The sequence below is a fragment of the Bison bison genome, unplaced genomic scaffold (assembly GCF_000754665.1).
Source record: "Bison bison bison isolate TAMUID 2011002044 unplaced genomic scaffold, Bison_UMD1.0 scf7180017851926, whole genome shotgun sequence".
NCBI lineage: Eukaryota > Metazoa > Chordata > Mammalia > Artiodactyla > Bovidae > Bison > Bison bison.
In genome coordinates, this window is record NW_011482499.1 from 1,138,971 (window position 1) to 1,164,576 (window position 25,606).

The 25,606-nt window shown below is 38.4% G+C and overlaps 1 protein-coding gene across 7 annotated transcripts in view; it reads left to right on the forward strand.

Annotated features, from left to right (window-relative positions):
* The window catches only part of DNM3 (dynamin 3), a 643,298-nt gene extending 618,714 nt beyond the window's left edge, over positions 1–24,584 (forward strand). For 4 of the 7 annotated variants that reach the window (XM_010852107.1, XM_010852116.1, XM_010852123.1 and 1 more), the window contains 2 exons: positions 631–867; positions 20,080–24,584. In XM_010852107.1, coding sequence (XP_010850409.1) covers positions 631–867; positions 20,080–20,149 — 307 coding nt within the window. In that variant the 3' untranslated portion in view covers positions 20,150–24,584. Of the gene's footprint in view, positions 1–630; positions 868–1,872; positions 2,208–5,775; positions 9,219–20,079 lie in introns of those variants that run through there. The other 3 variants (XM_010852131.1, XM_010852147.1, XM_010852111.1) reach the window with 2 other exon arrangements.
* The last annotated feature ends 1,022 nt before the right edge of the window (positions 24,585–25,606 follow it).

Sequence of the window (25,606 nt, forward strand, 5' to 3'; positions counted from 1 at the left end):
GATTTTCTAGGCAAGAGTACTGAAATGCGTTGCCATTTCCTTCTCCAGGGAATCTTCCCAACCCAGGGATCGAACCTAGGTCTCCCGCATTGTAGACAGACGCTTTACCGTCTGAGCCACCAGGGAAGTCCAATATGAACCTAAAGCAAAAAGAGGAAAAGGATTATTTAAGTTCAGGAGGGATAGAGAGAGTCAGATAGTCTCAGCTCCTTTCAAAAACAAGCACAATATACCTGGACAATGGCATGTTATACAGCCATTAAAAAGAATAAGTACTGAAGTAAAAAGACAGTCCAGTTAATGTGAAGCTTAAAAAAAATTTTAAATTGTAGAATGTTGTATGCAAAAAAGCAATTTATGCATATATATATATGTATATATATGAGAGAGAGAAGATAATATAGAATATAGATAAAAAGGATACCCAGGAAAAGATACTGGTTGTCTCCACAGAGGAAGGAGTAGGGAAGGAAACTTCCTTTCACCTTTTACCCTTTTATAATATCCCTAATGTGGTATCTGAGTTAGTCAGACAATACTTTTTTAAACATAGTCAATTATAACATATTTTTAAGGATGACTTCTGATGGAAAGGAGGATGAGCAAACTGATGTCTCTCTCTGTCCCCAGGTCCCCCCCTCCAAGCCCCACCACCCAGAGGAGGCCGACGCTGAGCGCACCTCTCCCACGACCGACGTCCGGCCGGGGACCAGCACCCGCCATCCCCTCCCCGGGACCCCACTCAGGGGCGCCGCCAGTGCCATTCCGGCCGGGCCCATTACCTCCTTTCCCCAACAGCAGTGACTCGTTCGGGGCGCCTCCGCAGGTTCCGTCTCGGCCCACTAGGGCCCCTCCCAGCGTCCCGAGGTGAGTGTTCTGCACGCGGCCGAAGTAGGGGGGTCGCGGGGTGGGATGCTCGTGGGTTCTCTTCTCATAGCGTGACAGACAAAATTGATTTGGAAAAGAAAAGGGCAGAGATACTGTCCTACATGTTTGCTGTATCCCCTCCCCCAGGAGAGGAATCATAGGAAGATTGCTGAGCCCATGACTCCATTTAGAAACCAATATATGAACTACACTCTCCTTTCTCTACTGGCACAAACTAAATGAACCACAGAAACTTAGGTCCAGATGAATGATGTTTTGGCAGCTATTTGTAGAATTTGACAGAGAACTTTGAAGTGAAAGAGCCAGTGGCTGGTTTGCTGCAAGCTGTGTGCACCCTAGGTCACCAGAGCATCACAAGCTAAGGCCTAGCCTCTTCTATTACCAGAGGAATTCTATAAAACCACTGACTTCAAGGAATATTATCCATCTGCCCTCCGAACTTTGACCCTTAAACCCAATGTCACTAACTTTAATGTAGGCTGAGTAAAAATCTGGCTGATTCATCTGCAATTGTTTTTTTACACAGACATATGACTGCTGTGTGCGGTCACTGACAATAAATAGAACAATGTACATTTGAATAATACATTCTGGCATTTATAAGCAGATTTTCAGGCTTAATTGTGAAACAAAATAGCTAATAAATAACTGAAACTTGAAATCATGTATACCACATATAGTTGAAACTATAGTCTCACCTTCATACATTTACAGTCAATATATTAATTAGAGATTTTGAAAATAGAGGGAATTAGGGTTTTGTTTTTTTTTCCAACATCAGAAATTTAAAAAGGAAAGAAAATAGCCCATAGAGAAAGCTAGTTTTTTCAAAGTTCAATTCAGAGGATTAAAATATTTGTATACTCCATGAAGGAAAACCTTACTATGCTTGTACTGTCAAAAGAGAAGTGCTTTCTGCCTACCCATGAAGTCTGAGTCACCTCACCCTCTGATTACAGTGCTTACATTTATTTCAATCTTCAGGGCTGTTGGGTGTAATGAAGAGAAGAAGGGTATCCTAAACCACCAAACAAAGGGAGGTGTAGAGGAATAGAAGGGAAGTGAAATCAGAAGATTTGATTTGCCACAGGTCTTGGGAAACTCAGACTGAGCCATGAGTTCCTCATCTATGAAATAAAGACTCACCAAGGTTGTTGCTCAAATCATATGAGATGGGATATTTGAAAAAGTCTCATTAACTGTAAATCACAGTGGATGTTATTGCCATCACCATTGTGGTCCCCATCAGAGAGGATATGTGTAGTATCAAACCAGTTTTTTTTTCCTCTAACCTCAGAAAATTTGATTTATAATTTACTTGGAACTGAGCTTAATTCTAGTATTAATAATAAAAATGATAATATTTATTGAGCTCTCAATGTTTGCTTTGCGTGCGTGCGTGCTCAGTCGCTTTAGTCGTGTCTGCCTCTGGTGGCTCAGTCAGTAAAGAATATGCCTGAAATGCAGGAGGCCCAGGTTCGATCCCTGGGTTGAGAAGACCCACTGAAGAAGGAAATGGCAACCCGCTCCAGTATTCTTGCCTGGGAAATCCCATGCATGGAGGGGCCCAGTGGGTTACAGTCCGTAGGGTCACAAAAGAGTCGGACACAACTTAGTGACTAAATCACCACCACCAAAATGTATGCTAGGCGCTGTCCTGAGAGTTTTGCAGGTATATTTTTGTTGAATGCTCACAACAACCCCACGAGTTAGGTGATTGTCCATTTTACAGACTAGATGCAGAGGTTAAGCTGTTTGCCCAAGGCACTCAACCAGGCCCTAACAGAGTTGGGCTTCAACACCAAGCAGTCTGACTCCAAAACTGTCTCCTAACCATAATGTCAGGATTTCTCCATCTCAGCGCTACTGACGTTTTTGTTGTGTGGGTCATGCTGTGCATTTTAGGACGTTTAGCAGCATCCTGGCCTCTACCCACCGGATGTCAGTTGCACTCACTGAGTTGTCACCACTGAAAATGTTTCCAGACATTGTCACTGGTTTGGGGGAGTTAATCTTCCTCCCCTTGAGAACTTCTGTACTGCAGCATTCAAAAGACTGTCCCTTCCATGTAATCAAGCATAAAGGTCAGCGCTGAGCCTCACTTATAAGCAAAATTAAATTATTATTTTAGGAAACTTAAAATTGACTGGGAAAAGGTCTGCCATTGTGCCAAGAACGTATGGAGGCCATTGGGGGAGGGCTGTTAGAGTCCCACACAGGAGCCTTGAAGTCAGCTATTTTGTCTGTTTAGCTATAAGAAGGAACCAGAGCAACCTGGGGATGCCTGTCTTCAGGAATGAAAGTGCATGTCTTTGCCTGCTCGCTTGGCTGCTTCACCTCTTTGTTTCAGATAAGCTGGCTTGCTAATACCCTTCAGAGATACTGCTGAATGCTAAATTGATTTGTTAAGCCAGGTGGAGTTGCCCTTGGTATTTCTGAGCTCACTCACAGAGGGTAGCCGGCAGGAATCAGCCTCCGGAGCCTGAGCTGGAGAGGGAAACCTCCAGGTTTCAGTCGTCTGCCCTCGGGAATTTATAGGACAACAGTTGTGTTACTCAAAATTTTTAGGGTATTCTCAAGTTAGAGCCAGACTTAATTTGATCTGGCCTTGCAAAGAGTCTCAAATGTAAAACAGAAATGAGAGTTCTGAGTAAAAGAGGAAAGTTGGTTGTTTTCTGCTGAGCCTTCGAGTTTCAGCGCCAGTTCTGCGCATTGGGAGGGAAATCCCTGGAGGGGCAGGGGGGTGGTCACCTGAGAGAGAGCAAGAAAGACTCTGTCAGGATCCTTATGCCTATTAAAGTTTAGCTTTAGATGGAGAATTCTGACCACATAAAGTCTGTTTTTAATAAAAGCCAGAGCGGGAATCCTACCAAATGCAAGCCAGAAATGAGGTTTAAGATTTCAAAAAAAGAAAGAGAGAGGAAAGGAAAGAGAGACAGAGATAGAAAGAAAGAAAGAAAAAGTTAAAGGAATTCTTGTGGAAACTTCACCTTGTTCTATTTATTTATGTATTCTCTTTTCCCTCCATGACTTGCCTCCATTTTCTCTATTAAAATCTAAAAAACTTGAAATGCCATTATCCATCATCTTCAGAAAACCAACCCTTAGCTTTCCGAGAAGGAAATTTAATTTTTTTCCCCAGTCCTTTGCTTTCTTAAGGGCCCTTTCTCCCCTTTTATCTGAAACCAGAAACTCATAATATGACAAGACAGCACAAGGGGTATCCCGCCAGCTCCCTGTTGGGCTTTAATGTTACAAAGGCAAACACTGAACTTTTAGCAGCAGAGGATTCTGCCATGCACTGTGTGCCCGAGCTTAGTTTTCTTCCGGATAATTCACAGTTTCATTAGCAGGCTATGATCTTCACTTTTAAGAGCATAGATTTATTATGACCCTATTCAGACATAATGAAAGTGCTTACAGTTGTACAGAAACCATGAGTATTCTGGGTGGTTTTTTTTTTTTTTTTTTAAGTGATTATTATTTTATCTTTCCGTTTCAATGTAAAGAAAGAGGAAGGAGAGAGGCTGGTGGAGTCATTTTTGGCCCAGGTTTTCTCAGCTGCTCAAACTGTTCTGGTTTATGTGCATGGAGCCTTTCAGTGAGGGAGCTAGAAATATTGCAAACTACATGCCTGCTTTAATTAATTCCTCCTGAACTAGGGAAGCATTTCTGTCCAAAAGAGGCTCATCAACAGGGATGATTCTACCATTAGAAAGTTGACTGTACACAAATCTGACTTGGGGAACATTTTCTGATGCTAGACGGTTTCGTGTGTCCCCCTCCTCTCTCACCTCCATCAGCTTCTCTGGAGGGGCTGAAACCCAGTTGGAAAACCCCATTTAGTTGTATCCTTGTTTAGCAAGATACTCTTAAACAGACCTCAGTACCTCTTTAGGGGCCCTATTCTTTTACTTGAGGATCCTAATGTCTAGGGCTGATGTAGCTATTTTCAGTTAGAGCTTCTTAAAATTAGCTAATTGGGAATCACAGCCTTTGACATTAACAGAACAAATTAACTGAATCAGAGTGTGTTTTTCCTGGCAACGGTGACTCTGACATTATTTTATTCATTTGTCTTCTCCCCTTTCCTTGGACTAAGCTATTTTGCAACGGTCAAAAGGGGATAAGGGTGGGAGGAAGGGTCTCTATCCAAGGAAAAGCAAACTTCACTTACCTCATCACCCAGTCTTCTATTTAAAAAAAAAAAAAAAACTTAAAAAAAAAATAGAAGTCCTTTTTTAACCACTCCCTATCACCAAGTCTGATGGTGTCTTTTAAAAATGACACAAGTGAATCAGAGGAGAGGGTTAGCTTTTACTCCAGCTCATTCACATGACAGAAACACAGCATGGATATCAAGAGTGCTGGATAGAAAGAGTCTCTCTCTGGGGAGGCCCATGGTGATACCGGCATCCCTGCCTTGCAGGGACAGCCCTGGAATAGCATTAAGATTACCCCAGGGCCTCCCACTTGCACTCCTTCCATGACTTAGTTTCCCTGACTTTACATGGAGCACCTTGAGAGTCTCCTCACAGCCCCACATTCTCAGTAATTCATGGTTCAACTAACCATAGCAAAAGATACATCAGTTCTTTATGTGAAGAGACAGTCCATGCATGCATGTTCTTTTCTTTACAAAGGTAAAAGCCCTTTGATTCTCTTTAATCTTGTTTTAAATGGTTGACCTTGATGTCTTCTGTACCGTGTCTCTTTTATGCATACATATTTTATGCATTGATTTAACTGACAGATGATAACACAGAATCCCTTTCACCTAGGGATAAAGCTCCCCTGTTTTGTTTTGTTTTTAGCCAGTTCCCCAAATTTTGAATAAGAGAAAACCTGTGATTCTTATGAGTGTGTCTTTGCATCCCTAATATCAAGGTTTGGTGCCATGAAGGACGAAGCTGCCGAGCCTTGAAGTCGTGGGCTCAGGGTTCACGGACAGTTAAGCAACTTGTGGGACTAGCCTGTGTCTGACTCCTCAGCAGTCATGTTCTGGAAACATCCTGACTTACTCCCTCCTCAACAGCCCTCTAAAAGCATGACTTCTTTTAGCAGCTGAGTGTCTTTGGACGAATGATGAATTCATCTTGTGATTTCTGATTTCAGCCATGAGCTTTCTATTTTCCTCACCATCTTTCTCCTTTAAAGAACAAACAGATAAATTTATGATTAGGTGTATTGATTTTTCAGGGAACAGTTATTATATTTAGCAACTGGATTTAAAAATCAAGCAAGGATTTTTACAAAGTATAATTGCTGAGACTAGAAACACCTTCAAAGCATTGTTTCTGATTCTTAATATTTGAGGCATATTGTGAGGCTACTATGTCACAGAATTTGTTACTGAAACCCCAAATGTAATTAATAATTTGTTGTAGGTTTACCATGAGTTGTCATGATGCTTAATATATTTTCATGAATATAGGAATTTGGCCACAAGATGTTCACTAAAGAAAATGTCTTTAATTTTATTTGATCCTCTCTATTAAATATTTCATCAAAATCATTCAAATACCACAGTGATTCTGGTTGTAACATAATAATTCACTAAAGTGGATCAATGGTTAATGTCAAAGGTTTTCTTTCTTCAGGGTCTTGGTTTCATTCTAGTTTGAGTGGAAGTAAATTAGTCTGGTGGTTTCCTTCTTGGGTCTAGCAAACTTGAGTTACTTTACACAAACATCTCCATCCCACCACAGTCCAGACTGACTGGCAGTCTATTTAGGTCAGGCTCAGGAATGTGGGAGCTTTACAGCTGTGTCAAGATAGACTTCAGATTGCCTTTAAATTTTCAATGTGCCCCTTATCTTACTTTTCCAAACATCTGATATTGCAGGAGGGTACAAGAAAAAGGAAAATAAGAAAGGATCTACATGAGACAGTACAAACAACAGAAATGCAGACAGAAAGCAGGGCAATAAATATAACAATAGACCATATACCATCTCAGCCCCATGGTAACTGGCACTGAGTTAACAAAACAACTTCTTCCACGTCTCACAACAAATAATAGCAAATAGCTCTGTCATTGTTCTTGTTTGGGGCTGTACATTGCTAAGCTTCAACAATGAAGGGAAAGCCTTTCTGAGTTTCAGGGTAGCCCATCCACCCCTGGTTTCACCTGATCGAGGAAAACAGCCAAGACTGGAGTCTGGCACAAGAGCCATTGTCCGGTGAAAAACGCACAGTCAATAGTTATTATTCGTCCTGTAGCCAGTCAGCAGCCAACTGTCACCAGCTGGAATCTGCTGAATGTTCCTACATACAAGTTGATGTCAGCTGAAAGAAAAGAAAACAATTCTACCCAGTGTAAGCAGACCCACAGTCTTGTAGACGCACACAAGCTAGTACTTCTGTTTCATCACTGCCCTCTTTTGTCTCCCTCACTGTAAGAAAAGAACGGTTTTACGGGGAACGATTTTTCATTTTCAGGCAGTTATGGTCAGATGGCATGTTTTTCAATGACTTCAGAGATTCATGGCACAGCATGATCCATGGCTCTTTCACCTCTAAATTTTCTGTAAGCAGCCAGCTCCAAGAATAAGCTGCTGGATGCTTCTTCCTCCCTCTGATTTATCAGTTACAAGGAAAAAATCAGAAGTGAAATTTAGCTTACTAGAGCCACTTCAGCCAATAAATAGCCAGGAAATTAAACATGAAAATGTAAATGCTGCATTTTTCACTCAGAATATGAATTACATGCCTACCTCCAGTTGTATGAGAGAGGAACTGAGGATTTAACTGAGGGTTTGATGGCTGTTGTCTACTTGTCATAATTTTATTTTATTTTATTGCTGCTTAAATATAGAATTTTTAAATGCCCTACGTTGAAACCCTCAGCTTACTGTAGCCAACATCTTGTAACCATTGTCTAGGGGAACCTCTGAATCTAAACATATATTTACACCCTTTAGTTGCCAAATGAAATCCATCTGGCTTACCCAGTGCTGTTTCCAAAAGAATATTACACTTTTAGTCTGGCCAGTATTTTTAAATGTAGAAGAGGAGGTGGGGGGTGGGGGGCGTGTTGGAAAGGCACTGGGTTTCTAAGAATCTGCCTGTGTACTGATGCCACATTATCAGTATTTAGATGAAGTTTAAGCTCATGTGGCAACTCTGACCATAAATAGAATTCCTACAGAGGGCAGTGTCGAAAGCCACAAAGAACTGAGGCAGGCTCATCATGGCACAATACTTTCTTTTCTTTCTGGCTAATTTTTAGGCATCAGAGCCACATGGTAGGCAAATCCACAAACAACGAGTGCTCTAATTTCTGAAATTATTTTTTAACCATTCCCATAAACACCAGGAACTGTCCACTCCTGTTCTCCAGCCAAAATTATCAGCTCACATGAATTGTAGAAAGAACACATTCCATCCAAGGACCAGGGGGAAAGATGCATAATCAAAATGGTAAATGGCAAAATTCTCAATTGCTCATGGTCAATGACAAGGCCAGGCCTTCTTGATTTTAATTGCTCAGACACATGGAGAATTCCAAATCTTCATAAAGTCAGCATTTTCCCCCACTGGGATTAAACACTGAAAAATGGGATAATACTGTTCTTGCTGCTGTTATGGGAACCCAGTAAATGTGTAGGTTAATATAAAATTTAGAAGTAAACTTTATCCTTTTTCTGTTTTTGTTTTGTTTTTGAGAAAGAGAGAATAAGGGAAAGACTAGATAACCACCAACTAGATATATCACCACAAGTGAATCCCCAGGCATCAGTGGCAATTTTGAAACCCGAGAGAAAGGAGACCTCAGGTGGCTCTGAATATGATTTGGAAAATAATCTTATTTTACAATCAAATATGCCAGTTGCCTCCACCATGTAAATAGATACCTGTATTAGGTTTCAGATTTTCGTGAGCAGCTTTATCTACATTTCAGTATATTTGACATTCATCTAGCATGAGACTTTTTATGATAAGAGGAGATGGGAAATCCTTTTTTAAAGATATTTTGCAGCTCAGAGAATCTAAAATGAAATTATTCCACTTGGAAATGGATAATTATGTAAGGTATATTCTGTACCATGTGCATTTTTAAACTTTATATTAGGATTGCTTTTGAAGCCAATTTTAAGAGTGAATGCAGTTTTTCCCTCAAATAAATCTCCTCCTAGTCTCGTGCTCAAGTGTTTTCGCCAGAAAGTCTGCACTCTGCTTTGCCTTTTAGACCACCATTCATGGAGTAAAGCTATAAAAATGAGGAAAAACGTCTACTTATTTTTAAAACAACTAGAATTTCTTTTTACTTCTTAGCAGTATTGGAAAGTATTTTAATAACTAAAATAATAAAACTTCATGTGAGGCCAGTGCTACCTTAATTATTGCCTCTTGGGGTGGAAAATTAAGGAAACATTAGTAAATGTGTTAACTAGAGAAACCACTGCAGTAATTTCCCCCCACGTAACTGGGTCTAAAGTCACAATAAATCCATGCTGTACATATCCTTTGAAAGAAAGAAAAGTTATAGTTTTAGCTGTAATAGTAGTAGTATCAGAACTCTCAGGACTGAAATTAATGGACCATAAAAATCCCTGCAATTCATCAGCGGACTTTGATTAACCTACTTAAATGCTCTCCAGTTCAGTTTAGGGATCTGTGATGAGGGTTGTTGATATGATTCCTTGATTTGTTTTAATATTTCGAACACTCTAAACTACCCTATTACCATCTTAATACTCTAAAACTAATAAGTATTTGGAAATTCATTTTGAGGCACCGTATCTTTGAATAAACATGTTGAAATCGTGTTTCTTGCTTTTGCTTAAAACTTTGGTGTGTGATTGATGACATCTTGTAGATTTCCCTCTTTTTTTTTACTATACTCGCCTCCTTCAACCCAGGACCCTTTCCATTTGATATATAGTGTTTATTCAGTCTTGTGACTGAACAGCACATGAGGCATTCATACCGATAACCACGGTTACTGTGTTGTTCCCTTCCCTGTAGAGCAAGAAGTCTCAGCAAAATATTCTTGAGGGTCACAGGGAATCTTTGCAACTTACAAATACTTTCCCAGTCTCTGTAGACTATTCAGGTTTCTGTCTATATGTTGTTATTTTTATCATTAAAGTTAACCTTTACATTTTTGTCTGTGGATTTCATACCACTTATTAAGGTGCATTTTGAGGTACAAAAATATGGAGCTAGAATAACGAAGGTAGTGCTGACCACTGTCTCCAGTCCGGAAAGCGATGTTAAAGCAGAAAGGCAAGGTTTTAGGACATTTGTCTTTACTGCATTCTCATTGCATTCCTGCTTTGTACTCCCCATCATTCTGATCCCTTTTGTCTCTAAGTTAGGCACTACACCCAATTATATAGGACGGTCTTCCGTTGGTTACTTCTGTCGGACACCTGCCTTCTAGCTGTGTTTGGCAGGCCCGCCAGATGTGGTAATAATCAGAAGAAAATGTTCTGGTTTTTTGGCCCCATCCACGTACAAGATTATTCAAAACAGTTTTCTGTGAGTGAGAACAGAGATGCTTTGAGATCCGTTGGTCTAACATTCTGTGGGGGTGTGAAGGAACAAAACTGTAAACTTTTTTGATCCCTTCTAGAAGAGTGGAAATATAAATTACATCTGCCTTTGCCCATCCTCTCAGTGATGGTTACAGACAGATATATGTAGAAATGAGAGCCTCTTATTTGTAAACATTCTAGCTTTGCTCTCTCCAGCCGTCTTCTTGAGCACAGCTCCCATGGTCATTACAGCAGTGTTTTCCTAAAAGCATATTTTGTGAACTATTTCTCCAAGATGATGGCAGTTTTTTGTAAGACAGATGCCTAAAAGACATATGGTTTTCATAGATTTTTCCGTCTAGACTAGCTTTATTTAGTGACTTTTGGTCTGAATTGGTCTAGTTAAAGTTTCTGTAGGAGCGAGTATAAAATTTTTAAATGTGGGCATACCATTAAGGTGTAAAACAAAAAGTTTGACTTCTTATTGGCGAACGATTAGAAGGGATTGGTTGAAAATTTCCTTCAGGTTAAGTAATTGTGATCATACTGTGCACCCACTTGTCTATCCCTCTCCCACAACACTGTCCAGAATGGAAAGGCTTACCCCCAAAATCCGGTAACTGTTAAATTCATATACTTCTCACTGTTTTCCTGAGTAAATTCTTTGTATTCCAGTTGATGTGTGTGAGTGTGTTAGAAAGCTGTAATTCTTTCTGCAGACTCTTTACATGGCCCAAGGGACTTATGATTCCTTGCCCTTTTAGCACCAGTTTTTACAAACACAGCATTTCTCTCATTTTAAAAAAAGCGTCCAACAAGCCGCAGAGTAAAGGAGAAGAACATTCAGGAGTTTTTGTAGTGCCTTCAAACGCCGATGAAGATTTCATTTTAAAATGGCAGTTTTTGAGCCAGCGTCAGAAGACTCATTTAGAAACAATATGATACTTCAAGAGGAAAAGAATAATTTCTACACTTGCCTAGAAATCAACCTTTTGCTCCTGACACCACAGATCCGTGCCCAGTTTAACTGCATCAGAACACGGAGACTTGTGGAAGGGAGAAAATGTGGGCCATTCTGTCTTCGCACTGAGCATTTAATTGGACTCCGTTACATATTTGTTCACTGACATGGCAGCTTGCAAAGCACACCACCTCTCTGTTTTTCTGTTTGCTTTCAGTGTTTTTGTTTTTCAAGCTTGAACTCTAAAGTATGTTAGAGCTCCTCCTGCTGGAATTTTTTTTAATCACTGGGATTCTAATTAGTAAACTGTACTTCGTCTCCATTTTTTCCTCTCGGATTGATACATGACCAGAAAAATACCATGTGGTGCGTTTAAAACTGGCTTTTTAATTCACTAGGTTTCACAGTCAGGCAAAAATGAAACCTTGGTATAACATAAATCTTCTCTAAATCTTCAGATTCCTCATGCTCAGTTTTTGTTGTTGTTACAAAAATAAGAGGAATTGGAAAGTTAACTTTTGCATCTGTATTTCTCAGTACACATTTACCCCCTTTGAGGTCAGGCCCCAAGTCGGATACTCATGCCCAGAAGGTTCTTGCTGTCAGAAAGGAGAAAAGGTCTTCCCCACCTTTCCAATGCAGAAGTGAATTTTACAGTTTCATAGAGAGATCCAGTGTTGCCTTTTTCCTCCCCATCCTTGTTTCTTTTCATTTCTTCTCCCTGACTTGAGGTGACAAAGCAGTGTACATCTCAGAAGTAAAAGTTCGCCTCTCCCAGTAGCTGGTCCTTAGCACCTCCTTCCCAACCTCTCCTCCTTCCCCCAAATGTCTGAATTGGCCAACCCCCTCCCCTGGTGCCTGGTGTGGGAGTGAGGGGAAGGGCAGGGAAAAGAGGACAGAAGACCGTGAAGAGGGTTAGAAATAGCTTTGCCCCAGCTACCATCAGTGGGACTAGGTTTCTGCATCCATGCATGTAAGTTCTTAGATCTCTTTGGGGATTTCTTGAAAGAGAGAAAGAGGTAGAGAGGGAGACAGAAGGAAGGGAAAGAAGAGGAGAAAGAGACAAAGAGAGAAAAAAGTCCTCAGAGGGGACACTGCCTAACTTCATTCAATAACCATGTGCGTGTGAATCTTTCAAAACCACCTCCTTTGTCTCTGTGTAGTTTTCTCATCACTATATTCCTCTGACCTTCTGTTTCTTTGCAAACCTTTTAGTCTTTTTCTCTACCCAGCTTCTCTGTTGTCAGTGATATAGTACAGAAACTAAAATATAAAAAGGTCAGAAGTAATGCTTTTTAGGAATCATATTTTAAAACAAAAAACCCTTAAAGACTTTGCTTTGTGAATTAGGACTTGGATTAAAACAAGTAGTTTTGCCACTTGTGATAAAATATGAGACATTTGATTTCTCAAGCTGACAGTACTTTTTCTAGCTTTTTTACCCCCTTCATACGTACTATCTCCTATCCCTGGAATGCCGGCACCCTCAACTTTTTCTGTTTTCTTCAAGCCCTTTTAACACCCCAACCTCTTTCCAACTCCAGTCTAAGACTCCAGGTATCCCTGAAACGCTTGAGGCATAATCCTGTCGTTGCACTTACCCAGCTGTGACACTGTTTACTTGTCTCTCTTCCCAGCTGGACTAGAGATTCCTGGGCAGTGACTGTCTCTATTTCTGTACCCCTAACGCTTTATACAGTACCTAGCACATAAACAGGGCTTATTGAGTGAATGAGAGAAAACAAAATGAGTTGATATACAATGTTTAATCAAAGTTTATTTTCAGAATTAGCCCAATATTTAGTGTATTTTAAGAAATTATTTAAATGCACACTTTCTCTCTTGTTCTTGTGCTATTTCTTCTGTGCTAAAACCTTGCCTGGCTAATTCTTTTTACAAATCATAAACTGAGCGGAGTTCATGTAGGCATATAATCCCTTAAGCTGCCTTTTTGCTGCAACCACAGAAGTGGATTTATCTGTACCATCCTTATGGGTGGAACCCAAGTCAGACGTTTAAAATAAAGTGAAAGAAGTGTGGCAAGGTGGATTATATAACCAGTTATCTCAGAGACTAATTTATACAGTATATTATATGTTTGCATCTTCAAATAAAAATTACAGACTGTTTTTCCCCTTATGTTGTTATTTCAAAGTTCATCAGTTGATTCATACTTTCCCAATGACATACATTTAAAAATCATGGGTTCATTTTCACAGGGGAAAGAAATGCTGGCTCTAAAATGTAGCAAGAGTCATATTAGAGAATTTCTCTTGAATCCTTTAAATGTACTCCAACTTCTCTGTTGTTTCCAACATCTACTGTAAACTATTCTTGGACAGTACTGGCTCACTCTGTACCAAAGCTAAAAGAGCCAAAAATATGCTGGATAGCATCCTATAGTGTTTTTGACAGTTACAAAATATTATCTTCCATGTGGACAAAATCATGACTGTTCATAGCATTTTCCTGAACTTTGCCTTGGACTTTTTAGATATCCAAAACCTGTTTTTTTAATAAATGCTCAAATTAAGAAGCAAAGCACAATGCTGTGTTGAAATTTAAAAACACTGTGTCCCACAATCTGTTCTCTTAGAGCAGACATTAGCAAGAGGAAGTCCTGGGTCATAGTTAGCTGCCTTTCCATTTCACCTGGAGGTGTGCTCCTGTCTGATTTATTCCTGGGCATGTTCACTTATTCCTGTCCTTGAATTCCTGCTTGAGACACTGCCCCCTACAGGTGCTATGAAAGGCTGCAAGCAGGATAAGGCGTAATCTCAGGTCATGTGAAGTTTATAATGTTGTTCAGATGATAAACTATGTATACATGCCTTAAACTTTGAAAAATGATGCAAGGATTAAGTTATTCAAGAGGGTCATGGAGAAGTAAGGCATTTCAGTTCCTGGGAAGGAGAAACTATGGGCATCCCCCATTTAGCTGACTCAGACGCCACCAGAGCCATTTTTGCCTGAAGCCACTTGAGAACCAAGCACAGCAGAGTCCATTGTGGGAGGCATGCGTCACGATTTTAGAAAGTTCAGAAGCAGTTTTTGCTTTTGTTCTCTAAGAAATTCATCCTATGTAGCCCTCAAAAAGGAGAGATACTTTACTTCTTGTGCTTAGATAGACAAAATCCTTCTTTTTTATCTTTTCATCAATAAGACCAAATGACCCTAAATGCAATTACATGTAAATTAAATTTTAAAACAGTTATATTTGAAGACTTTACCTATATCTAATAAGTAGAACTTATGGTATAAATTGCATATCCTTTTTATGCAAATAACTGTCCTTGTAGGCAAATATAATTAATTCCCCTAAAAGTATCAGTCTTTGATTTTTTTAGAGTTTTTTATTTTTTTTAATTTGGGTCCACCTAACTAATTAGGCTGGGCTTCAGTTGTACCCTTTTCAAAGATGACAACTTGGAATAGCATGGTTAGATGTGCTTAGTGTCTGCACCCACTGCCATGTTCATGAGCAAGCTTCTCTAAACAAGTAGTTATTCTTCTGGTGATGACTCACAAAAAAAACTACTGTGGTATAATATCTCAGTCTTTACAAAATAAACCTAAAACCAATTTGACCCATGCTTGAATCTGATTTCCAAAGGTATCAAAGAATTTCCACAACCATTTCTTCATCTTTCTTAAGATAGTTTTTCCCAGCACTTTCTCTTTTTTACTCTGACTTCATCTGGCAAGTGAAATGAATTGCTAAGAAAGCAAGGACAAAATCATTTATTATGTCTTCAGACAGTTTTCAAAGCATGGGACCAGCAGCATTAGCATAATCTAGGAACTTACTAGAAATGTCTCACCCCTATAGAAAGTCTGTGTGGGACCTAGAAACCTCTGTTTTAGCAAACCCTCCAGGGAGTTCTGATGTACAGTCTAATTTCAGAGACATACCCTTAGAACATGCCCATGTGACTGCCCTATAGAAAAAATGCCGGCCTGGGAGTCCTGATATTTTGGTTTAAGTAAGGAAAGGATGGAGCCTGAGCTACATAGGCCTAGGCTGGCTCACAAACTTATCAGATAGATAAATCTCACTTTCCATCCTGAAGAGAAATACAGGCAGGGGCAGAAAGACCAAGCCATGTCAGTAATTGGTGTTACGATGCACCCCTGTTAAGATCGGTCACGCATTGTGAATACTCAGAACCAGCTAACCCAGAGAAGAGCAAATGAAGATTTAGTTCTCCCATTCTTAGAAAAGAATCAAATGAGACAATCAGAGAATTGATTCATTCTTCTCTCTTATCATTGTAGCCAGTTTCTCCCCCACCATGCCACCCACCCCGTATGAACATTCGACTTTCTTACAAAATTTGTCATTGTCCAAAATAATGCACCCGGCCCATCCCTGCAGCTACAAATGCAACTTTAAGTATTACATCTTTCCCTTTGATTTGGAAGCAGAAACATGGCTCTTCTATCGTAACCATAAACCGCCCACACACCACACAGTGTTTCAATAAACACTAAGTGATGCAAGATGCTCCATTTCAATATAATGGGTAATTTAATGAAGCCCATCTCTGTGCAAAGTAATGGAGAAAAATCTGGTACAAAACAAATAACTCTGCTTGGCCCAAAACAAACTGTCTTATGAGGTGAATATCTTTGGAAACTCTTTGAATGGTTAGGAACTGGACCAATGAAATGAACTTTAACAGTAAACCTTAAATGTTTTTCTGGTGTTGAAGTTGGCAAACATCTTAGCATTACTTATTAAGAAAATTCACACTGAACAACTTGATGCTCCTCTTAGATTGTTTCCCTTACTAGATTATCAAGGGGTTATTGTTTAGAAATAAAATGGTGCTTATTTCTTCCAGAAGGCTTGACCAGCTCTTCAGGATTTTTAATTACTAAGTACATGTATGAGTTATTTTAACTTAAAACTAGGCATATTTTAAAGATGTCATAATTTTTTTAAGAGACCATGATGGAAATTTGATCTTTCTTCTTTTTCAATCATTAATTCACCACACAGGGTGCAGTGCCTATTTAGTGCCCTAGGGACTCCCTTAAAGTGCTCGTAATGGATAGGTTCTGCTGATTTATTTATTTGAAAAAAAAAAAAATAGCATGAGCCAAAGACAAAGCTGAATTCTGGGATATGGTGATGAACAAGACAAACAAAAGACCTGGCACATAATAGAAAGTTGTATTTTTTTAGTTTCCTGCCTTGCCTTCTTTCTGCAATTGCCTATTATCGTTGACTTTGTCTCGTTGCATCAACACAGTCCAAAGATTGGAGAGGAGATTAAGGAGAGGTTGCTGTGCCATCAGAGTATTTCAATCTTTCTATTCTCTGTCTCTATCATTGAGTCCATCCCTTCCACCTCCCCACTTAATTTCTAGTTTCTTTAACCCCATTATAGACCTACATTCTCCTATGACTTTCAAATTTTATATGCCATGATTAAAATCATATTTGCCCCTGCTTTAACCACATTATTGTATTTTCAAGCTCTGAGCCTGAATTACAAAATTTTGCCTCATTTTTTCCACTTAAAATGGGGTGCTGTAGTAAAACCACTTGCATACTTGTTTTAGCCCATTTGTATTCCACTATGAATAGATTTGAGTTTTTAAAAATTATGGAGCATAATACAGACCACGTAGTACATGCTCAATAAATTATACATGCAGTGCATAACTGGAAAGCATGTTACAGATCATCTAGTCTGAGTCTCCTGTGTCATAGATGAGAACACTAAGGCTTAGAGAAGTTTAGTGACTAATGATTACACAAATTGGCAGTTGGAGCTAAAATACACATCTTTCAACTTCTGTGTAAACGTGCTGTCTCAAATATAAACCTCTGACAAATGCTTCAAAAAAAGTTGCATTTCTGGCCTCGCTGGACCCACTCTCCTTGAGCTAGTCTATACTCTAGCCTGTCTGAACATCTTTGTGTAGGTACTTTTCAGTCATTCACTTGTTTGTCTGCTATTTAATAAATATTTATTCACTGTCTTCTAATCACATTATACTGAATACTGAATATATGTAATAAATACAGAATACGTGGTCTCTGCACTCAAGAAGTTTGCTGTCTACCGGAGAACACAGGCCATAAGCTAGTAAATACATAATGGCAAACAGTTAAGTGCTATGAAATGCATAAAACCATGAGGTGGTGAGGAGTGGTGGTTGGAAATTATCCGATGGTCAGGAAGTGCTGGGCTATGACATTTAAGCCAAGAACCAAAGAATCAGAAGAGAACTCAGTTGCATTCCTTTCTCTCTTGGCTACAAAACTTAGTCCAAGCTATCACATATGCATGGAACAGTTTCTAGCCCACCATGCTACACTGTATTCTGCCCCTCGCTGCATTTGTCATTTCAAGTCTACTTTTTTCAAATAAAATTGCCTAATTAAGTCCATCCCATTATTGAGCCTTCTGATGGAGTTTTGCTTTTTCAGGTTCAAATTCTGGCCAACTTTCTCACTCCTCCTATAACTGCTAAAATGCTAAGAATATATTTCTATACGTTATGTGACTATCAAACTCCCCGAGGAAGGGCCTGTGATTTAGTATTTATTCCAAACATCTACTAAACAGTTAAGCAGTCAAATATCCTGTAGGTAGAGTTTCTAAGAGTCTAAATCCTACACGCCATTGTAGCTGTTGTTTTGGCTTTTTTTTTTGCTAGAACAGTGATTTATTTTTTTAAAATACCTTAGTATAATGTAAAGATCAGTGGCTATCAAAAGTATTCATAAGTTGTTTCTTCTGGGAGTAACTTTCATTTATTCATTTGTCAAACGTTCAATGAATGAATGACAATCTCTGACCTAGACACCACAAGAAAGTGAAGATGACCAAGACATAGTCCATTTCTGGTCAGTGGCAATAAATATATAAACCTAATTCTAGAAATACATTGGGATGCTAGAGAAGCATCAAGATAGGAAAACGTAGGTCAGAGAAACTTCACCAAGGTGGGTGTGGAGGGAGGAATACAGTTCTAGCAGATAAACAAAAGAATCAGAAGAGAACTCTGATTGAGGACATCATTGAGAGCAGCTCCATGCTAAACACTCTATGAAACACCTCAAGTGGACATGACCTCTGGCTTCTGGCAAGTTCACATCAAAGGAGAAAATGGCTGGGTTCAAAGCCAGGATGTAAGTCAAACATATAACCCTGTCAAATGAAAATGAGCCATATGCTAGTGAAAGGGCAGGTGTTTTTGCGTTGTCATAAGCGAAAAGGAAATAACAGGAGGATTTTTCCCAGCCAGGAAATTGCCCAAACATTTCTAGTGGTCACACTACCCCGTAGCCTTTTGCGGGAAAAGGACTTACTTGTTTACCCAAATTAAACAGCTAGTAAGAATTGGTTTAGTTCCGTACTGTGCATATAAGGTATCTGTAGTTACACTTTGAAAAACTGAGTGCTGCTTAAGTGATAAGACTTAGTGTAAGAGGTTAAACTGGCATGCACCTTCCCAAGAAAAAACCTTTCTTCCACAGTTCCTTGGATATTTGTCAAGCACTGGAGGCAAAAGAAACTCCACTAAGATCTATGAGTTTGCACTTAAGCGGTTGGTACTTTTACCATTAACCAACGATACCTCTTTTGTTTTGATTTTTCCTTGACCATCTAATTTTATCTTACAGCTCTGTAATTTTTAACATTGCATAACCATTTTCTTTAGCTTTTCTAACTTCACTCCTTCATCCTGAGAAAGAGTATTTGATTGGATCAATTTTGTGTGTCCAATAAAGAAGAAAACTTAATGACATGACAGTAATTCCAGAAAGGGGGCGGGAGGGCTCTTTCTGAAAAATATCAATGGAAGAGTTTTATCAAGAAGAAAAGTTTCAATTTGCAGAATTTGTTGAATCTTACTGGCTATAAACATTACCCTCTGAGATATGATGTGTAAAGTCAAGTACACACATAAAAAGCTGATTAATGCATTTAGGATAAATGTATGGGTTCAATGAATAAAGAGTATTAGTTGGTATAAAGCTGAAGATTCTCAGATACAGTAATATTTCATTATATGAAGTTTGTTTATTTAGAAACCTCAGCTGTTAGAAACACCATTACCAATCAGAAAGTGAGCAATACTGTTACTAAAAATAAGACTTTTAGGACCCAAAATAGAAGCCAGAGCTCATGCAATTTACTCAGGGACTCACCCTGAGCCTGTTTATGCTTATTGTAGAGAACTCTAGGAACCTTGATTTTCTGATTTTCTAGTACCCAGTAAATTAGAAGTAAAATATAGAATATATTGGAGAAAGCTACTGCTGAGGGCAATGAGAAGTGATAATTAACATCCTGACGGGAAAAAAAAGAGGAAGAACATTACATAAAGGGAAGAAAAATTCAAACCCCTTTAGTCTCTGAGGCCTAAATACCTTACTAGTTGCTGAAGTGGGCATACTCTACTGGCTGAGAAATATGCAGTGTATTTCTGATGGCTTTTATTTTTTTTTTTTTTCAGATGGCTTTTAAATGATTTAATATTTTTATTAGTATTGGGAGGGAGGACTTCAGTTTTTAGAAAGATTTGCATATGAAAAATATCTCATTTTCATTAAAAAATGCTGGGTGAGTGAAAAGTGACAGTATTAAGTTATTCCAGATGGCAACCATTCCTGCTAGCCTGTTTGTGCATGAGCATGTGCGGGATGGCTCTTTCTCAGTATCTTCGGGATAACCTTCTAGTAGTTACTCTACTTGTTTCTTTACCTTTCTTTTTCTCTCTTTCTAGCCGGAGACCACCCCCATCACCAACTCGTCCCACTATAATCCGTCCACTAGAATCCTCCCTGTTAGACTAAACGAAGTGTCTGGCATGGCAGTTAATCACTAATGAATTTTACGAAAGCAAAATATTTGGTAACTGTTGCAGTAAATCATGAGTAGTCGCATGTACGGACATCAGTAGGCAAGTAACCAGTTTGACTAATGCATTCATCACTCACCTTCATTGCTCATGGTATGTCAAACTTTTGGGGTTTGACTGTTGAAAACTGCTGACTCTTTAAGGTTTTGTATGTTGTATTGACCAAAGTAGGTTGTATAGCCGCCCTCTGCTTTGTGGACCATTGGCCTACCCTGGCATATATTTGAAATTGCTTTGACAGGTTTCCCACATTACCTACCAGAGAGCCCATTCAGTGTAATTTTTAAGAGATAAGAGATAGTGGGCTTAGACCTAAATGATATACTTATTTTCCTGCATTCTGTTTTGACTGATGAAAATTATATTGTCTATTATAAATGTTTCTGCCTACTCCAGGATTACCTGTTTAGAGCCTCTCTCCTTCCTCTTTATTTCATAAAACTGATAGGGAGTAATTTTTAAAATTAAGATTCCTTAAAAATAAAACTTTTCCAGAAGCACAAAGTTGTTTGCAAAGGAAAAGTTAATGCATTGCTTGCTCTAGAAGGCTTCTCATGCCAGTGTGTTTTTGCTTCGTGCTAGAAGCATATTCAACAGTGAATCAAAGCTTGCTTTTTGGTAGTCAGTCAGTAAATTTGGCTAGTTAGTTTCAGAGTTTAAGGAAGAAGTAAAATATCACATCTCAAGAAGTGTCTGGACAAATGTAATTTCTTTATTCACTTATGTATTTACCTCCTCAGATTACAGTGAAGGCTAGCATAGAAAATATTTAATTTTTTATATTGATCTGATTTTAGGCATGACTGACTACACTTTGACACTAATTCCATTCGATTTATTTAGTTAGAGCAAAAATATGTCTCTCTTTCCATGCTAATATGTAATTCCCTAATGCAAAAATTTAGCCTACCTTTGAAACAGGTTAATGTAACTTTTTATCCATTCTAGGTTTCCTTAATAAATCCTGAGCCTTATTATAGGATAGCCATATTTAAAAAATGGGACCTGGCATGGAAAAAAAAGATGCCCCGGGTTAAGAGTGGAGCTCATTCTCCTGCAGTCAAACAACTTGAGGGTCTCTTTCCAGGTCCTTCCAGAAAATAGTTAAGACATCGAGATTTAAAGCAAATCGGCAAATTCTAACATTTCTAAAATTTACAAGTGCAGCTTAGCCTGGGGGTTAATAGTTCAGTCTCGAGGCGGACTTTTGGACTACCTAGGAGTAGATGATTAGCATGTAGGAAATGGCCAGAAGCCAACTGGAATTTTGTCTGCTAACTGTCCCCAGACAGCAGACCAAATATTCACTGCCTATTTGTGTCCCATGACACCATTTCATGTTCTGCAGAAGTAAATCAGGTTAGCCAACTGAAATGTCTCCCTTTGAAAGCAGCAAACATGATTTGTACATTACCTTAACTTTAATTTCCTGTGTAGTTTATACCCAAAGCAGATACCCGTAAAGTATGAAGTAAAAACGTTTAACCGTTATTAAAAAGAGAACTTGCCAAGTTGAATGGTGTTGTTTTGAACTTATTCTAAAGGGTTAAAACTAGGCCACTCAGGCAAAAACCAGAGAATACAAGATTTACAAAAAGAGCCCTTCAACTTTTAAATTACAAGTGATTGTATAAAGAACTACACCCTAAATCGCCACCCTAAATCTTCTCATATCTTATGTTTTCTCCTGGAAAAATGTTAACTCTTTGTGAATGGAACAGAGGTACAAGATACATACCGTATTTTTAAAACAGCATTGCAGCTGAGTGGAAATATGTTAAGTAAAAGGAATAGTCTACAGTGAGATCTTTTCAGAAAATTTCCTCTTTTTAGGATTCCCTTTGCTTCTTCCTTTGAATTCTCTAAAATAGGCATCTAATGGATTATATACTTCAGGGTTTGGCTTTGTGCTATATGTGGTTTTACGTTTTTCTATATTTCAAAAGTTTCCTTTGGTTAAAGGAAAATATTGTGGATAACCACTGGTGTGTTCTTAGATCAGCACAAACCATGTCAAGGAAAATTGGAGATTTGTTTTCCAAGTTTCTTTGCACTGGTTTTATGCAGTCATAAACAGTGGCATTTGTCACCTTTGGCTTTTGCTCTGGGTTTATAACCCCACAGTTTCCTTGTCTCAGCTGTCTCATCTTGTGTGTGCATTTTTGTTTTATTTTACTTCTAAGCTATTTCTAATGGAACCCAGCCTCTCTCCTGGAATTTCAGCATCATGTTGGAAAATATTTTCACTTTACTGCAGTACTGTGTCATGTGATCAGTATTAATCCCATTTCCCAAAGGGTTTGCATCCTGTTAAAAGGAGATGTCAATTTAAGTGAAGTCACAAGCTCTAGGATGTGCAGAGTTTAGAGGACAGCGTTCATATCAGGTCTTTAGATGGGAATGTCACTTACTGAGCTTTCTAAGTATTCCCCATACGCTTCAGGTCTTTCGTGTAACTGCCCCCTGATTCCTCCAATGTTGCCTGAACAACAGATGCAGCTCCATCATGTCTAGTATAATAAAACATACAGTGATTTTAGGATTTTGAAAAATAAACTGTGTGTTTATTTGATGGGTCAATCTATTTTATTGTCACATGCTAAATCTTGCATGCTTATTGACTAATTGGACCTGCCATCAACTCAGTTGTGGACAGATGATTGAAATAGTATTGATTTAGAACAGATATGTTACATTTTCAGATGTCATCTACCAAAATGACTCCTTGAATATTGCTTCTAGCTGTAGTCTGTAACATAGAAGAGCAGTAGGGTCTGTTTAATTAGCAAATTGCCTACTTGTTCAGATAATAACATTGTTCCAAAACATGATAATAAAACCAAGTTCCTGTGATATAACTATAAGCCTTCTGACTTTAGAATTAAAGAGTAGTCATATATATTCATTTTATGACTTTTTAGTATAGACTGTAGCCATAATTCTCAAGTATGAAATGGGACCTAATACCAGTATGTGACAAATGTTGATGTTTCTGTGTACACACATACTTTCTATGCATGTGTCTCTATACAGACTATGTGTATAGTGTATACATAGTAAATTTGTGTAAGTACATGTATTTTGTGTCCTTTTGGGCAAGTAGGTTTAAAATTACTTGTTAAAATGCCACGAGCATGAATGTGATTGTATGTGTATCGTGTATATATGTATATGTATGGGTGTAAATATGTATACATGTGCTTTGTATGTGTGAGTATGAATTATTTTTTAAACTATGCTAATACAGGAGTTAGCCTTAGAGTATCTGCCATAATACGTGATAATAGTGGTTCATTTCCCAAACATACATGAGATGTACAAAATTTTTTTGTATTGTATTCATTCTGAGAGGCACAAGGCTCAGAATTTCCATGACAACATGGTAGAATAACATCTGCAGGCAAAAAAAATAATAATAATTTACAGACATTTACATCTAAATTCACAACATTGCTCTTAAAGAAGAAATTATCTTTGCCAATATAGCTAGCTCATAGTAAGTGTAAGATCTGTAAACCTACCTTTAAGATCGCTGATAGAGTTATAAAAATTATTCTTAGATTGCTGAGCTGAATCTTTTAAAGCTAAGTTGGTCTATATAGTCATCTTTATCTCTATTGTAAATGTCAAAATTTTAGAGGGATCTAGCAGTATAATAATACAAGTAGTGGATTTTTCTGAGTAAATTGCTTAAAATGCAGGGAAGAAGTTATGTAATACCTCAAAGGCAAGTCATCCATTCACTTTTTCAGGTAGACATTTTTCATTTGTCGGACAGTATAATTATTTGAAATTGACAGGAATCTCCTTAACGTTGAGAATAAAGCTTAAATAGTAGGTCTTTGAACTATGGAACTCAATGAAAGAAGATAATATTTGAGACTCAAGCCATGAGTTTTATATTATTTCACCAAGACGGCTGAAAGCTATGAACTCAGAGTTTAATGTGAATGAGGCTGTTGATAGTTTCCAAGAAACAGTTATTGGTTCACTAGATCGCTCATTCCTTTCTCAAAAGCTCAAGTGTGTCTTTTAGATAATCTTCAGTCATCCTGTCTAGTTGGTATGTTTAACATTATGTGGTGTTCTGTATTGTGAAATTTTAAGATTTTGAAGCATATGTTGTATATGCATTGCTATCTGTATATATGTGTAAGAATGTTGGTATATATGAGAACAAAAGACAGGGAACTCAAGGAAGAATCTCTTGTTTGTCTTAAGACCTGTTCATACTGGTATGTTGGTGAGACTTCTCACCTGTCTGGGCTTCCCTGGTGGCTCAGACAGTAAAGAACCCGACAGCAATATGGGAGACCTGGGTTGGGAAGATCCCCTGGAGAAGGGAACGGCAACCCACTCCAGTATTCTTGCCTGGAGAATTCCATGGACAGAGAAATCTGGCAGGCTTCAGTCCATGGGGTCGCAAAGAGTCAGACATGACTGAGCGACTTTCACACACACACACACACACACACACACTCACCTCTCTGGTCTGAGGTTTTACACATGGCTCAGCTCAAGGCTTCATTTCTTTTTTTATTTTTACCCTCTGATTTCTTAATGTAATGTTTTTTAAATTACTGTAAAATTATTCTGTCTAATCTCTTGCATTGTCTATTGTCAATTTGATAAAAATGATCCTTCCCAATCAGAAATTCCACCATTACTTGATTTCTATTTAATTTCATATGTATAGCCTTTGTTTTGCTTACCTATGTTTCTTTTCTCTCCCTTTTCAAAATCAAACTCGTTTTTTTGCTTTTTTATATTAAGAAGGAGTGTACAGAAGCAAAATCTTGCCTTTTATGTCAATTCTTTATTTGAGCCAGAATACTTTCCACTGTCAGAATCCTGAAAAAGCATTTTTCAGGATTTCTTAATGCTGATATATATGGATGGACTCTGTGAATGGACATTTTGAAGCAACTTCCTTTAAATCCTGTATCATTCTAGAAGGTCATGTGTACCTGTTGTGAAAATGTGAAGCTGTACTACTGAACCTGAAATAAATGATAACATTTGAAGGACTCCCTCTTCCTCATTCTTGTATATATTTGAGTCATGTCTTTGCTTATCGGTAAGATCTGACTTGTAAATACTTAGAACTCTTTTTAATCCAATTGTCCCAGAATTACCAGTATGGAGAATGATAGCATTTGACATTAGTGTCATTAATTTGGGGAAGAATGATATTTTTTTTTTTTTTTTTCCTCTAATTTTATTTTATTTTTAAACTTTACATAATTGTATTAGTTTTGCCAAATATCAAAATGAATCCGCCACAGGTATACATGTGTTCCCCATCCCGAACCCTCCTCCCTCCTCCCTCCCCATACCATCCCTCTGGGCCGTCCCAGTACACCAGCCCCAAGCATCCAGCGTCATGCATCGA